Source organism: Plectropomus leopardus, chromosome 12, assembly GCF_008729295.1.
Source record: "Plectropomus leopardus isolate mb chromosome 12, YSFRI_Pleo_2.0, whole genome shotgun sequence".
Classification (NCBI taxonomy): domain Eukaryota; kingdom Metazoa; phylum Chordata; class Actinopteri; order Perciformes; family Serranidae; genus Plectropomus; species Plectropomus leopardus.
The window spans coordinates 22,954,198-22,971,636 of NC_056474.1; the positions used below are offsets into that span (position 1 = coordinate 22,954,198).

The following is a 17,439-nucleotide window of genomic DNA, read 5'->3' on the forward strand; positions in this document are numbered from 1 at the left end:
TGTCATAAATATGCATTCATTTAGCCGCCGGCAACGTAATAGTGAATGCATGCACAAATTAATGGTCTGCGGTTTTCCTCCAGCTTCAGCAAACACACGCGCTGAATTCACTTATTCTCAACATGAGCTGTAAACCATATCAGTCATGATACGACTCCTCCCACCCCCCGCTGGGAATGCATATATGCAGAGAGTGTAAGAAGAGGAGGCACTTGACGAGGACGTCCACTTCATCCACTTCACTTCCTAGTTTTATTGAGCCCACTTATCCAGCTTTCTCAACGCTGGATTTCCCTCTCTCTTGGCCGAGACGACAGCAAAAGCATTTAGCGACAGATCGACTTTTGCTTACATTTGAGACCGCGGCATAAATTCTCGCCACTTGTGAAAATCGCAAGCGCTCATTCATCTTAACACCTCAAATACCCCTGCTGACGGATCAGCTGAACAAAATGGACCATCTGCCAACTTGTTGGCGCCATCAACTGTCTAAGCTTTGGCTTGAACGTCTAAATCGCGACATCCTTAACAATTATGGCAGATCCTGCCTTCAGGCCCTGGAGAAACAGGGGGATTCTTTATGAGCCTGGCAGGTGCAGAATGTGGCAAGTGACCAAACTCGTCAGCGCCGAGTGACGGTGGCAGCGGCTGAGCTTGGCAGGCAGAAACTGTATCACATATAGAGCGAAGGCCCCCATTCCTTCAGCTGGCAGCGGTATAGCGCACTAATGTAGGAGAGAGGGAGAGCTTATCTGCAGCTAAATTATACAGAGAGGGGAGGGGGGAACAGGGGGGGGAGAGGTACCAGTGAGAAACAGACAGAGAAAACTCGATCTGTAAAGCCATTTAGAGTTTTTTGCTAAATTATACAGGAGTCCTCAGCTGCACTTTAGTGATATTGAGGTGGACAAGGCTTCATATCAATTGGTGTTATTAGAGATGACTGAATACGCAGAGTACCTCCGGCTTCAGCCGATGTGTGAATGAAACCATCTCGACTGTCTGCCTGTATCACTCATCAAGCTTGTTTTCCCGGGTTGAGACAGTGGCTTCACTTGCATCTGTTTAGGGCATGTCATTAGACACCCGTAGAAATTTACAGAGCATATTTTCGTGTGATATTGTAATTTTCTTTGACGTAGAATTATTTCCAATGGCAGGAGAGAAAAAAACACACCAAGCACATAGTCAAAAGACCAGGGATAATCACAGTCTGGGAAAGCATCCCGAGCTGTAGATGTTAGGGACTCTTGTCAGCTCCATCCATGTCTAATTTTTCTGCAATGTTGAGTATGTTTGTCACAGCTTTGAGTGCAGCCCTCATCACAAGGCCGGCTGGCAGATGTGCAGAAGGGGGAATGTCTTCTTCGAAATGTGGAGGGCTTCTGTGAATGGAGAGCGTCTTTTGAGATGGAACGGCTAGAGGGTTTCTACAAGACGGGGGGAAATGGAGAGACAGAAGAGATACACACCACAGGCTGGTTCACACGAAGGTCATAAGACTAATGACCGTCAACAATGATCCAATGGAGTGCACTGCAGTCTTACCCCCTTAAGCACAAGCCTCTCAGTGTGGGCCAAAGTGAAGCGCTGACAAGTGGGGAACAACAACAAGCGCCGCCATCATAAAGCAATCATAAAGTAGTCTCATAAACGACTGGATCGGCACACAGTTTTGCTGCAGGGGTTGGATAATCAAGCGATACATTTCCATAACCAAATAAGGCAAATGAGGCATGGCGAGCAATTGGCCAGAAAACTGTCAAAAGTTAAGGCTAGAAGGCAGGATTAAATATAAATACAGCAGTGTTATGCCATCTAGGTTTCTCTAATAGGACACACGTTTAAAGCCTGCTGACTAAAAAAAGATTCAGAGTAGGAAACTACCACAAAAATAGAACTAGGATGTGTCCGTATACATTTGTTATCTTTCAGCATTTGGAGCAAAGATTCCTCACCAGGGGTTCTCATATCGCAGGGGGGACCTCTACAGTTGCTTGGGGGTACATGGCAGGATTGTTGAGTTGCTTAGGTAATTAAAAAAAAGAAAGAATTTATAATTGGTGAGGAGATAGCTGAGCTGGAAGGCAAAGCTCTTGATTTACCAGTCCATCTTTGTTCCCACCCTCACCTATGGTCATGAGCTTTTGGTAGTGACCAAAACAATAAGACCGCAGATACAAGTGGCTCCTTCACGTCCAAAGGGGCAGTTGAGGTGGTTCGTGCATCTAATAAGGATGCCTCCTGGGCGCCTCCCGTTAGAGGTATTAAAGGCACGTCCAACTGGCAGAAGGCACAAGGCACACTCAGAGCACGCTGGAGGGATTACATATCTCATCGGGCCTGGGAACGCCTTTGGACGCTGGAAAATGGTGCTGGAGTGAGGGACGTTTGGAGTGCTTTGCTCGGCCTGCTGTCCCCGCGACCCAGCCATGGATAAGCGGACGACAATGGATGGATGGATAAATAACATTTTGAATTAAAACCATACTCTCATATGGAATCAGCTGTAACACTTGAACATTTTATGAAAAGAGTGCGTCAAAACCAACTCAGATTAGTTGAAACAGTTAGGCCAGGCTAAAACCCAACTGACCACTAGAGTCACAAGACGTTGATATTTGGTTAAATTTAGGCTGTGACAGCGGGTGACCACATTTCAATGTCAGGACAACGTCTAATTCTAATATCAATGTGATACTACCATCAGATGACATTGACATTTGGTTGGTTTTACATTGTGTTGGTCAGTAACCAAAATCTTCCAAATACTGACATCATTTTGACTTAGAATAACAACATTTAGTCAGATGGAAAGGAGAACAAAATCAAACATCTGCAAAACGTCAAATGTTAACATCCACGCAACTTAAAATTCTGACCTTGTTACGAAATTTAAAATATCTTAATCCAATTTTCACTCCAACCAAAATGTAGCGCCTTTCTGACGTCATAATAATGTCCTGTGCCAGCTGGAAGGCAGGCTAATGGATCTACACTTGAAATATGGGCAAACTATAACTAGGTAAAAAATAAGCAGTTAAAATTGTTGGCTTAAGGAGGAACATGTACGGCATACAATTCAGAATCTGCATCGTGATTGTCTGCGCATGGCTCTCAACATGGAGGTGGCTAAGCCGTTGGCTAGCAGCTAAAAGTGTTAACTCCATAAAAAGTGCTAACAAAGCTAACATTGTTACCTGGGTGGAAAGTGTGGGCACAACACTTCCCCGACGATGACGATGCCCGGATATCAGCAGTAACCTCTGTATGAGCACAGTGCAGTGCAGGGGCGATTAGTTAGTTTGACATGCCCACAGGAACTCAGGATGCTCATGCAGCCGGACCATCTACCAAAACAGAGAACAGAGAAGCTCGGATTACATCAACAACAACAACACAAGATTACCTCATGCATTACAACACAGGAAATGCACAACTTGGACAAGAATGCATAAATTGGATAATAATGCTACGAATTAAATGTCTGACACTCAAAATTTTCAGGCCAAGGGCTCCTAAACCCCACGTTTCATGTGTGTCCTCCCCTAGTGCTGAAACAAAACCCACAGCCTTGCAGAGCAGTATAACACTGTATTTTCACATAGCAAATAGTGGTTTGCTGCTAATTTTGTATACGGCCTTTTTAAAGTCATAGTCAAACAGTTAAATAAATTGTGTTTTCAGTGAAGGGGTACTTGAGCTGTGGGGACACGGCTGACAAAGAAGGTTGGGAAATACCAATTCAGAGGTCAGTCATCTGTACAAGTTTGTTGTAAGAAGCACTTCTGTTGATAAAAATCTTAACTTCAACTTATGAGCTTTCAGTTTTGTTTTATATGTCTATAGCTGAGACCTACAGCTAACAACAGACCAGTCCTTTCAGTGAAAGCTCAAAAATGACGTTTTTTGTGTCCAAATGACAGACACCTCTTGCAGCCATACAAATGACTCATCTTTGGGCGCAAAGGAAGAAGCCAGGTGACATTATGGAGCAACAAAGACTGCAGTTGGTTGATCCATCACTTTGGTTCAAACAGAAATATCTCAATAGCAACTAAATAGATTTCCATTAAATTTTGTACAAATATTCATGGCCCTAAGAGCATGAATCCTACTACTTTGGACTTTTCATCTAGCGCCTCCAGTAGGTCAAAATTTCAAATTTTCAATATTGTGATTTATGAAAAATACAAGCACAGCAAATCTAATTCATCAGCCTCAGCTGCACCTCATGTTTAGTGCAATTTACAAACATTTGTATGATAACACACAGACACGGTAAACACTATACCACAGTATGTTAGCATAATCATGACCATAGTAGCAATGCATATTGTTGCACTGAATTCAAAGTATTGCTGTGCCCAATGTCAGACTAATGTTTGACAAAACCAAACCAAAGCTTAACCATAGCAAAGTCTGTTAACAAAACGGTTTGATTTTTAACAGTGATGAGTTGTATTTGTTTGGAAGGGCTCTGATAAATGGAGGTCACTCTGGAGGACTTTTACAAATGTATTCTCGTTTACCTTGGAGGACTCGTTGGCACAGCGGCACACAACTTGTACTAGTTGAACTGAGCTGATGAAGTGCCCTGATGAGTCACACAGCGCACACAATCCTGCACTGTCTCTCATGCTGAGGACCTAATACCCTGTTGGAGTGGAGACTCTAGGACGAGAGAAATCATATAAAGGGCCCAAAAAAGAGGGGGCCTGACATCATCAAATCCGAAAGGTTACTGGCCAACGCTCGGCCCTCCCGCTCAAGAAAAACACTATTGATATTCTGTGGGTTCGGCCAGGGACAATGGCCGGGTCTGTCCCTCCCTCTCTCCTTCATAGCCTGGCATGGCAGAGATGTCACAGAGAGCACCAAACAAATGGATGGAGGGATAGAAAGGGATGGAGAGAAAGGGAGGAGGAGGAGGTGGAGGAGAACAAACGTATTGTTCTCGGGGTGGAGAAAGGGGTATTGTGAACAAGACAGATAGCTTATGTGGGAGAATGGGGTGGGGGAACAGAGAGGGACACAAAAGGACAGAGAAAGGTGAAACCTGGCATTTTTTATAGATGCCCCCCTTTTTTCTTGCAGTTGGAGGTAATCCATAACCCTGCTTTAGGGGACACTTCCTAAAACTTTAAAGACGAAAACAGCAGAGACAGTTTTGGCACAGAGTAGCCATCCTCAGCTTGCCTTTTATCTGTCACAACACCACAGATCAGTTCTGGGGCATTTTTTATAAATCATGCTCCACACATTTCAAAGCCCCTAGCCACTTCTTAACATGTAGCAGAGCACAGCTCAACAGAAGCAGCGAGCAGGTAGGTTTGCAAATGCAATTTCCCCCGCGGGACCCGGTCTGAACGGGTGACTTGATGTGAACTAACTGCACAGCTGTTTGAACACGGGCTAGGACCTTGGTGGAGATGGAGGCCACTGTGCTGCAATGCCCCTCAGGCTTGTGATATGCGCCAGCTGCCCCCCTCGGTAAACATCAGTGACACATATACACACACACAACCAAACATGGGCAGTTAACCAGACACACACACTTTCACAGAGACGATAAAAACAAACCCATTCACGGATGCACAAAAGAGGAAATAGATACAGAAATGTCTCAGCATGCTGTCACTTACTTTCAACACAAAGGTACACAAAGACACAGAGAGACTTCCTCTCCACTTACACAATCACATGTAGACAAATTAGGTGACGACGTTCGCTCCAGTCAACCTTCAGAGTAATTCACAACAAAAGCCGGGATCATACAGCACACACAATATGGAATTGAATTCATTACATATTTGCATTTTCAATATTTCATGCTCTGTTGCCTGTTTGATTTCCATTAGGGCCCTTTCCATCCCTCACACTTGCTGTTTGCTTGCTGTAGCCAACTTCTAAAGCAACAGTACAGCTGACAAGTGCCATTTGAAATTCAGATTTTAGTAACACCAGCAGGTCCCTTGTTTCTATTCAAAAAATAGACGAGATGTGATGATGGCATTCACAATGAGTGTCAGATGTATCCAAAGCAGTGTGCAGGAGAAAAGGCATATTTCAAGAGCAAACTGGGGGATAAAAAACACCTTTAAATCTTCACGAGGGGAAGTGAGTGAAAGCTGATGAAAAAATAAGAGTGCGGTGTGGATAAACAACAGTGGCAGACAGAAAAGGGTAGGCAGATCTGGATTTGGAATTTCCATGATTATTCTACCACAATGGTGTCCTTCTCAAACTCCCCTTCAGCAGACACAGGACACGGCCCACACACACAAATAATAGGCAAACCACCAGCCGTGCAGTATGCATACTTGCATACCGAGATAGCATAACAAATAGTGACCTCACAAGCACTCCAGTATAGGAAATACAAACCACTCAGCATGTGAAAACAGACACATAAAGACGAGCCGCTGCAAAACTGGAAGAACTTTACATGCAAATGCCGCAGACAAGCCAGTGCTATAAAACTGCACATCTAATATATGCCACCTTGAAGCAACTTGTGATGGGAAATCCAGTTCTTTTCGGTGCACTGAGCCACTAGAATTTGTTCATTAAAAAGACTCGTTCAAAAGTTTAGTTAATTGAATCGTTCGGTGCTCGACCGGACCGGAGCTCCAACTGTGTAGCCCCATTCACTGAACTGAAACACAGCCAACATTCATTTTCAGCTCGCTAACTAGTGAGCAGAGAACAGTTGCTCCTGAAGCTGAGAATAAAGTTGGACAAAGATAACATGTGCAAACTGAGAGCAGAAGTCCTACCCTATTACCAGCACATATATTGTTTCAGCACCTAATTATTTAATAAAATATTTGGTACTTCCAAGATTTCAAGACAAGAGACAGGGAGTGAGACGGGCGGGTTTAACTGACTGAGTCACTGTATCACCAGGGCTCACAATCACTGTGTAGCACCATCAGTCAACTTATCACTAAATATCCACCGTTCCCTCGCAGTAAAAAGGAGTGAATCAGTGAGTCCCTGAATATTTGCTTGCAAATTGACCAAGAACTTCATTGAACTAAGAGATGAAAAGATCATTTCAGGACGTAATTCAGTTCAGGTAGTTCGCTCAAAAAATTTAGTTCATTTGAACTGAAGCAGGGTTTTTGATAGAACTGAAAAAATGTGACTTTTGATTTCTTGGCGATTTGGTTTCTCTCTCTGCATATGGGATTCCAGCGCCTGAATTCCCATTGTGGCTAGTGTACGAAACGTTCTGCACAAAATGCCACATCTGCATCGCCTTGTACCGGTTTTAGCAATGTTGCAAAAATTTTGGATAAGCAGTATTTTCATTGTATTTGCACTTCCTAGTTTCTAAAACGAGACAGTGACTTCTAGCTAACTTGTGAATCAACTTCTCTGAGAATCTTGGCCATAAACAGAATAGGAGTTGTTGTTGGTTCAGCTATCCCGATCTGCTTGACATTAATGCTACAGGCACTCAGTAATTTATTAACAAAAAAAAGAAAGATGTTACCAAGTATTTTAAGATTTTTCAAAGCAATGTCAGAAAAAAAACTGTTTGTGAAATCCTACTTCCCATGCCTTAACATCAAGACTTTTTGAAAGATGGCTATAAGACATTTTACTACCAGTTAAGGCCTCATTTTTAGATTAGAGCTCCAATGACTGTTCAAGGGAAATGCAAAAACCGTGGGAGCATTTGCAAATAAAACATTTGCAGCAACATGAATGCCAGTACACCAATGCTTGTGTTTTATTTCCTGCATCTCAGTGTGCTCAGCACAACTTCCTGCTGCTGCACTGGAGCAACGCATTACTGATCACCTAGTACACATCTCGTACAAACTGAAATAAAAGCCTTCAGTCATGCTAGTGGCTCTTTGAGGCTGTACTTAAGAACAATGTTGCTTTAAGCTAAAAGCTCCATGCAAACTTGCTCATAGTGACAATGCTGACATAGTCATGTTTTGCAGGTGTGCAGGTACATTTGCTCATTAGGTCTGAACACATAGTACAGCTGAGGATTGATGGAAATGCCATTAGTTTTGCAACGATTGCATTGCATAGTATTGGACAAATTGAAATTTTGACCTGGTGATGGCACTAGATAAAGAGTCAAGGGATCAGGATAGTGATTACAAAAGGAACATGAATGTGTGTGCCAGATTTAAAAGCAAGCCATTCGATAATTGTTAAGAGATTTCATTCAAACCACAAAGGTCAACCTCGTGATGGCATTCAAGGAAAAATCATTATAGTTCGTTCACTGGAGACCATGAATGTCCCAACACAATGTTGTGCCAAAGCAAGCAGATGTTTACATATTTCAGCCTGGATCAAAGCGTAAGATGACTGACGTTACCACCTAAAGCAAACAGTGCGTCAGTGCTGCTAAGATGCCTCAAAGTTACAGGAGTTCATTTGTGATATGAGTCCAACTAAGTCTGTGTTTTTAATGCAGCGCTGTCCCCCCTTCTATATATATATGCAAAGCAAAACTCTCAAGCAGTCACCAACTGTGTCAACGTCAAAACGATTTACTGCACATCACTTTGCTTGTTATCTAATGCGAGGTATTGTTTACAGCTCAGACAGAAAAAAGCACAAACACATGGCAACATTAAGTGGTTAAATCTCAGTCGCAGGCACACACATCTAACATGGCATCGCTATGCACAATCCTTTTTGCCTCTCCATGTAACAACTGCTCGTCCTTGGCTCTCAACTGGCCCCCCCCCCCCCCCCCAACACCTCCCCAACAGTCTGATTGATTCAGCCTGGACAGTTAGTGGATTTCCATCATCTAATGCAGGATGTGAGTGCTTCTCTTTTGTCCTGCTGTTTGAGCAACTGTCAGCTCCCGCGTCTTTTTCTGCTTCTAATAATGTTTCAGGCAGCCGGCAATCTCCTTGGCTTGTCCTCTTATTACCACACATGCTGGATGCACTTTGCTGCCGCCTTTTGAGTGCTCCAGCAGAAACCGGGCCAGCTCAAAGTATTGGTATGCCGCCCATACATTTCGTGTTTCGCTTGCATGGTTTTGCACAGTGAATTTTTGATAGGGATCTATTACCAGCAGGTACGCTGTAACTGCTGAGTCGATTTGGGTTTTCGGAATTTATGTGCACCGTACACGGCAAGATGTTTATGCAATTTTGGCTCGAAAAGGGAGCCGCTTCGATAAATCAATAACACCAGTGGCAGGATGCTTAAAACGGGCAAAAGCCTTTATTTCCATTCGACATTACATAAAGAAAGAAGCTATTTACAATTATTATGAAATTGCCATTATTTATTATTCTCTGCTGGAGGCCACAGATGATCAGTAGTAATCCTCCGGGTCAGCTTTCTCTCCTTGATTCTGAATCTGCTGCTGCTTCTTGTACAAATCAGCAATCTGCAGAGAGATGGACAGAGATTGGAAGGAAGAGAGATATTTCGAGAGAGAGAGGGAGGGGGTGAGAGTGGTTCGCATGAGAGAGCATGCATGAAAGAGAGGAGGCAGGACGGAGGGGGAGAAGATCATGAAGTCAGGTCAGTAACATGAAGAGGAAAAGCTAAAAATAACAGTTTGATTATTCATATCCCGGGCTTTGAAGTCGGTGACTCCCAGCTGCTGACTCGGAGACGGAGGTTGTGTTCACTTGAGCTCATCAGGGTTCGGGGGCGAGGGGGTGGAGGGCGGGACAGTGAATAATGTGTGAATAGCAGCGCCCACCCAGAATCAGCAGCATCAGTACCAGTGCAGCAGGGTGGCACAGTGAGGAGGAAAACAATGAAAACATCACATTACATCTCCCACACAGGATGGAGGACTCCAACTTGTTCAGGCTCCACGTTTTCTGAATTCCTCCTGACTTGAATGAGGTCAGGTTTCATCTAAATTGTTCGCTAAATCACAGAAAGTTAGTCTGGAGCCTCTTTAACACTGCCCGTGCAAGGCGGGGAAAGGGTTGCAACAGTATAAGATACAGATATTCACAGTACTGTTACCATCTCAGAAAATATCGCAGTTTCACGAATCAGAGTAATACAGGTTTATTATTATTACTATCAGTCAGAATGACCCTTAAAGGAATGAAGACAAAAGGGTGAGTTTTAGTTGGTTGGTTGGTTTTGTCATCACTATAATTAAGACTGGAAACCATCACTTATTTATTTATCGTAAGTATGTCAAAATAGTCTCCCTTTTGAAAATAACTAAACCAAGGGGGAGGATTTTCCATCCCATTGCATTTCTTTTTCAATATAGTATATAAGCAAATGTAAACAGTATTTTAATAATCAATTTCAAAGTCAAAAAAAATTACTTGAAAATATGCAACAAAAAAAGTGTTTAAAAAAACAAAGAAAATGGACTCAATTTTTTTTCCCTGTAACATAGTTTTAAATATAAAATTATTGTTATCTGGACATTTTTTCCCACATTTTTGGATAACTTTCTAATAATTCTTCCCCTTCTAAAACATAGTTTTGTAATTTTTTTCACCTGTTACCAATTTCTTGCAATATGAGGGACATTTCTTTCCAAGTTCAAAGGGTTAAACTGGTATATCGCTGCAACCCTTGGCTGGAATATCACGCCTTATCCCTCCTTGCTGTTCTGTAGAGAAGGTCAAATCACAGAATGGGAAGACAGGGTTGTCTCAACTTTAAGCTGCCATGTGAAGTGGTAACAGCGCTGACATGGTGCCTGTATAAACAGGACAACCTGCAGAACAGGACCATGGGCAGAAAGAGTGTGAGGTTTTGACAACGACTTATGTGTGCAACCCACTGCGGGAAATTTAAAAGCAACTAGAAGCACTCAGCGGCAACCCAAAGAAGAAGAACAGCCGTAAAAGTCCTTAAATTGGGAAAACAATGAGATTCCGGAGCTCCTTACCCTCCGAACTGAAGACGAGATCCACTGCCATATAACAGAGACGGTAAGTGATTGTTATTGCCATGTTAATGCCATTGTTATTGTTCACAAAACACTGCCGACATGTTCATGTCACGTTAGAGGCCAACACTGTTGTGATAAATGTCACACCTTTTAGTTCTGCGATGCCGGTATGCTGTCTAAAAAAATCACACACTGGAGTGGCATGATGCCTGCATCGTTTGGTTCTGTGTAAAATGCAAAGGAAGCAGAGAGAAGGGATTTCTATGGCACGATCTCTGTGTAAAAAGAGCTTATGAGTGAGTGTGCATCCTCCCAGATAATAACTGGAGTATCATTTAGATGCAGCCCAAGTTCTAACCTGACTCCCAACTGTAACGAGCACAAATCTTGACTCCGCAGTTGCAACAGATGGCTGTTAATTCCACTCAGTAAAAAATGACATTAAAATATGCCTCAGACCTTATAAAAGTTGTACTGGTTTAAGCTCAGGTAAAAAAAAAGCCTTTCGCTGGATGTTTTGGACCTCATAAAAACTCTAATCCATGTCCTGTGTGCTGTTACACAATAACGAGCTATGTGTTTATCTGTTAACAGATAGTGTTACCTGTCAGTCATAGTTTGATAGTTTGTACATCCAGGGCAACTTTTGATACTGGTGAGTGTGTCTTAATTTTTTTTTTTTTTTTTTTGGAAAGAAGTAAACTGGCAGACAAATTGGTACACAATGAAACACGTCTGCAAATCAAAGCTTAACGTTAGCAGCGTTTTGTCTGGCTGCGGGTAGCTGAATCACTGATGGATTGAAGGACTGATTTTTTATTCTGGGTCACAAACAGACATAAAAGCATCTTCACATATTTTTCAGTTTCAGCTCATAAAAAGCATATTTTAGAATACACAAAGTACACTAAAAAGAGTTAAGGGACTGATTGCTACTTATGGTGGGTGGACCTCAGAGCTCGCAAGTGGGTTTAAAAAGTGTGTTTTCTTTAAAATTCCCCCAAATCACACATTTATCATATACAGAAACTGTGAAATTTCTTTATTTATTGTGTACGAGAGTCATGCATTTTCCCAGAGTCACTCAGGGAAAATATTTGTAGCTCGAGGAAGGGTCTGGATATAAAAACAATAAATATAAAACCAAACGAATTTACACCCCCAGGCAACCCCCTTCTGTGGTAAATAAAGTACTGTCCCTTACGTTTTTCATGAATTAGGGCCAAAACAGCCTAACAGGTACGATGTTCTAAGCATAAGGGCCAAACATTTGTTTCTTGCACTGACTTCCTTTTTTTTTTGCTTGACTGATTTTTCCAGCTCTTTTAACGTGTACAAATGTAATCATTCAATGTGTTTCAGTCTTTTTATTTATTATATATTATATTATTATATTTCATGAGAGCTTGGAGAGATCAATCTCAACAGCCTCTCTAGAAACAGTTAGTTTGTGTAAGGTATTTCATATCACATACAATAAACAGTGATGTGTGCACTGACTCTTAATTCAGGTCAGTTGGGTTGAATATAAATAAATGATGTGCTTGTGGGTCAGCGGGCAGGTCGGAGAGAAGCAAATAAAAATACAAAAACATCTTAAATCATGTAAACTTAATTGATGTATTTGGGAAAACTTACCGTCACTGTAGCAGGTGATTTGTCCTTTGATATACAGAGCTAAAATACCCATTGATTAAGAAAAAAAGGCTTTTTGATAAAGAACAGCTTGGTATGTTTGTTGTTGGATCGTTAAGTCCAGGTACAGCTGACCTACACATTTCTACTGTACTATATAATTCACTGCTGCACAGTATATTACCCAGACTCCACACTAAACTCCAGAGGTAATGCTTTACCAGACTGTTATACAGCTTTGTGCGTCGTGGGTTGGGAGGCCACAACATGAATCAATACCGGTGTAAAGAAATGCTTGTCCTTGCAGTGCTATTCACCCTTGAAATTTTACAGGACAGCTCTTGTGAGGCTACCATGACGATGTTGATGCACCGTCTCCACATTCAAGTATCCTGGCCAAACAAACATGTGATTGAGCGTCTACAGGTTTACAGTCATCATTGTATTGCACAAGTCTGAACTATTTGACCTCCCGGGCCTGCACACAAAACTCTGCAGACACTATTCGATGCTTGAATTGTGTATCTGACATTATTCTATACTTCACTGCGCTGCTGATTTCACAGCTCTGTTGTTTTAGCCTCCAACCAGGCTCAGCCCAGCACAGGTGATCTGATGTACCTGAGCTCCAGTTGTAGCGTCCTCAGGCTTCTTGTCGTCTCTGATCCTGAGGAAGCGGGGAAACCTCAGAGAAATGCCCTTTTCTGGATCCACCTGAGGGCAGACAGAAACACAGTCAGGATACAGTTTGTAACCATCGATGCATGTGAGCAATTGTCCTCTGTTACTTGTACTGTGCTGAAAATGCTAACCTCTAGATGTGTGGGGTCATTTTTTTTGACTGTGGCTTTAAAAGCTATTAAATCCCCATTAGTTCAAGGTCTAAACATCAAAGATTAAATGATTTCTTTTTAACTGAATAATTTTAAAACCCTTTAATTTCCAGGACAAAAAGTGCACTTTCGTCCTACTTGCTTTCATCTCATTACTATTAAATATGGATGCATTGCACATTTGATGGATTTTATGTATATAGGCATTAGGTGAGAAAAAATCTACTAAAAAATGTATTTCATTAGGAGTGTGAAGACGTCAAATATGCTAGCTCACTACAGAATAAAGTACCTTTCAAATTTGAACTGATAGCCATTCTGTTAGCTGGAATTGGTAACTTTTTTTGGTACTTCATTTTCTCTGTAATGACAGAATTTATATTTTTTTTGAGCAAGCTGCAGGGGTGACATAGTAGACTGAAGTGCAATTCATCTTCTCTGCTCTTTCCTTATCACACATAGAGCTCATCTTCTGTCTCTGTCTATCTCTCTGCTTATGTGTGTGTGTGTGTGTGTTTATATGTCTGCTTGTCTAGCAGTAATACAAGGCTATTACTAAAATAATAAAGTGGCTTCGGGGCACTTCTGCCTCCTGTCTGAAGCAGAACCTGGCTGCGCCAGGGAAATCTGTCGCCGGCCTCGCAGCTCCGTGGCTCACTTCAGTGCGGTGTCTCAGCACTTCCACCTCTTGTCCAAACCCAGATTTCTCATTTAACGCGAACTGTAGTCTGAAGTGCCAACGCAATTCGGTCAGTGCCCATAAAACTACAGTGTTTGGTAGTCAATCCTACACAACCAGGGTGGAATGTAACAAAGTGCACTTGCTCAAGTGCTGTACGTCAGTACAAATTTGAGGTACTTGTACTTTACTTTACTTTTACTACACTACATTTCACAGGAAAGTTCTGTACTTTTTAAACTACATTTATCTGAAAGCTTTAGTTACTATTTACTTCACAAATTAAGATTTTTGCATAAAAATGCATAAATGTATAAAAAAATACACTGATACAATTAGTTCACTGATCAATTAGCATATTGACAGATAATCAATTGCCAACTTTTTAGTAAGCATTTAGGTCTTTTTCCATTTTATTTATTTATTTTTAATATCTTTGGTTTTTTTTTTAATTGGGCACTTTCACTTTTAATACTTTTAGTACATTTTCTTGATTATACTTGATTACTTTACTTAAATAACATTTTCAATGCAGGACTTTTACTTGTAACAGAGTATTTTCGCAGCGTGGTATTAGTATTTACACTTAAGCAAAGGAACTGCATAGTTCTCCCACCACTGCACAGAACAATAATCAAACTAATCAGTGAAATGTAGGAGCTTTCAGATGACACTGGCAGCAGCTGTGCGCTCACAATAAAGTGCATATTGGTATAATTGTGGTAAATGATGGAGATGACCGAATGTCTCACACAAGTGGTACCATTAGTGGTGAAATTTCCCATAAAACGTTTGCACTCTGAAGAAATGTCCCTTCTGGGCCATACGCTATTGTTTCCAACTAATGACGGAAAAAGATGCAGACAATATGTTAAGTGTAGATATTACTAATCCTCTTAGTAATGGTCTCATTTGTTTTCACATCCAGTTATCTCAAATTCAAGTGTGAAAAGCAATGCTGTAAGATTTAGGCTTTTTCGACCTTGCACCTTTAAACTTTGTTTTTAAACTAAATATAGTAACGACATGCAAAAAACTGTCTGTCTTGTCTTTCCTGCTATAAATGTAGATAGACTTCATCTATCTCAGTGCCATTTTACTGAAACTATAGTTAAAATGAAAGCTGAATACTGCTAATGTTATGGCAAAGACTTTATGTGCACTGAGGGACTGTGAGACCAACACGCAGCCAAACTCCGGGCAATAAACAAGTATCTGTTCCATTAAATCCAACATCTTTTACAACATTTTTAATAACTCAATTAAGACGAGCTAATTGTGACTTTTCATTGTCGCCAACAGACCATAACAGGCCGAATTTATCAGCGGAAACACATGGAAGGGAGGGGACTGACCATTCCCATAGCGGCCTTGTAGACTGGAGACAGCGACAGGTCGGCGCACTTCACCTCCCAAACCTGCACAGCGTCCAGCCACACGTCAGGCTCTGCTGACTGGTCAATGCGGTAGTAGGCACGGGGCTTGGGCAGAATGTGCTCCTAGAGAGAAGAGAGTAGATAATGACCCTTTTAATTACAAATTAAATGTTTATTGTGCCAAAAAAGCCTATCACGAGTTCCCAAAGCCTAAAGTGATGTCACAAAACTCAAAAGTTAATAATGTTCACATTTTGGAACATAAACACATACTGCAAGTATGTACAGACTTCGACAATGTGAAAAAAATACAGCAGTGCCTTCACAGAGAACCTGATAAAGAGACAGTGACAGAGTGGCTTTGGTTGCCCTGCTGAATCCTGCTGCTGCCTCACAATCACTTCCCAAGAGAGAGCAGAGAGTCTGAACACTCTCATATTCAAATGATACCTGCTTGCCTGAGGGGCAACATGAGAGGGTGATTTCCAAACCATATTATCATACACCTACATGAAAGATTTCATTCAGAGACACCTTGATGGGCACGCTTTTTTGTTACCTGATATTCACCTCTTAGGATTTAAAAAAGAAAAAAAAAAACCCATAAATAACCTTGCAGCTGAGCTCAGGCCTCCACTTCCATCAAACTGTTCCTGCTCTGTGAGCAAAGCGAGAAAATCTGTCAACTTCTACAATATTTAATAGTGCTTTTTTAACTTTGACACAAGCAATCATTCTGTTGGCGTAGGTGTCACATTTTTACAAAATGATACCAATCTTGTTTTGGCATAAAACAACCGTTTCAGCGGATGTGACTCTGGGAACAGTGTGATGTTAACTAGACTGCTGCAGTGGCCACAGAACTGGGTCATAGCTAAGTAATGCTGGGAAAAAGGAAGGCTCCAGCAGTAGCGGTGCTGGTTTCCCCTCACACATTATTTATACTGTAGGCATTCAAGTGACACTCTTATACAGAGTGAATTACAATGAGAGAGCTGGTAGGCGTGTAGAGTCTTATAAAACACTGCTGCTGATAGACCCGAGTTAGCGATACACCTATATACTTTATCTGACAGGTCAGGCATCAGCTCGACGTGATCCTCTCTGTGTCTCTGTCTTCATTGTAATAAAATATAACAATGCAATTTTACAAACCTTCTACAGCAGGATAATGCGTAGGAGCTATTTCACTTAAATGCAAATATTTGTGTCGTTCCAACCTCCAAGCACTGGGTGAGGCATTCATCTTGAGGGCATATGTAAAAAACGTATTCAAGGAGAGTAATTATAATCAAGTACAGGTGTTGTTGCCGGGGGGAAATGTACACTTTTTGCAGACTATGCAGCATTAATGGTGAGTTCAAAAAGTTTATTCTTTAAGGGAAAAACTGGAGATTTTATTAAACATCAGAGGCAAATCGGCGAGTAGCAGCCTCTCAGTGGCTGATAAAGTAAAGCACATGGTGATTATCTGGTAGTTAAAGGTAATTTCCAGATTAAACCAACTTTTCTCATAAAAGCTTTAGTCTAACAGCTCCATGGGTATAATCCAAGCCCCTAAGAACAGCACCAGGCTCTGAAGCCAATTTTACATAGTGGCCAAAAAGTAGAATTACAACCGCCAAGTCCATCACCTAATGCCATGGGGCCAAAAAACACTTTTCTCTATTGACTCACAATGAAAAAGCGACGTCTGTATCAGTGGAGGCATGTTTTTAAGGGTCACCGCCACCACAAAATGACTCATTTCACTATCAAGATTTGATCAATTCAATCGGCTAACATTTTGGAAAGTCTACAAGAGCTGCACGATTAAATCATTTCATCCTTATTCAAGTTAGCAGAGTGCTAAACCCGAAGTTAGCCACTCAGGCGCCACAAGTCTGCAGTGCCCCAGCTTGATGCCCCCCACGATGCATAATTTCCATAGACTGTATAAATAATCGATATAGCTACTGTGGCGTCATCCACTGGTTTGTGGACTGTTTTAAAGCCCCAAGTTTGTCATTTCAGCCGTCACAATCTTGTTTTTATTGGAGC

General features: G+C 41.6%; 1 protein-coding gene across 1 annotated transcript in view; it reads right to left on the reverse strand.

Annotated features, from left to right (window-relative positions):
* Nucleotides 1–9,194: 9,194 nt before the first annotated feature.
* The window catches only part of lig1 (ligase I, DNA, ATP-dependent), a 62,100-nt gene continuing 53,855 nt past the window's right edge, over nucleotides 9,195–17,439 (reverse strand). The window contains 3 exon segments of the mRNA XM_042498151.1: nucleotides 9,195–9,385; nucleotides 13,133–13,225; nucleotides 15,379–15,522. Coding sequence (XP_042354085.1) covers nucleotides 9,311–9,385; nucleotides 13,133–13,225; nucleotides 15,379–15,522 — 312 coding nt within the window. The 3' untranslated portion in view covers nucleotides 9,195–9,310.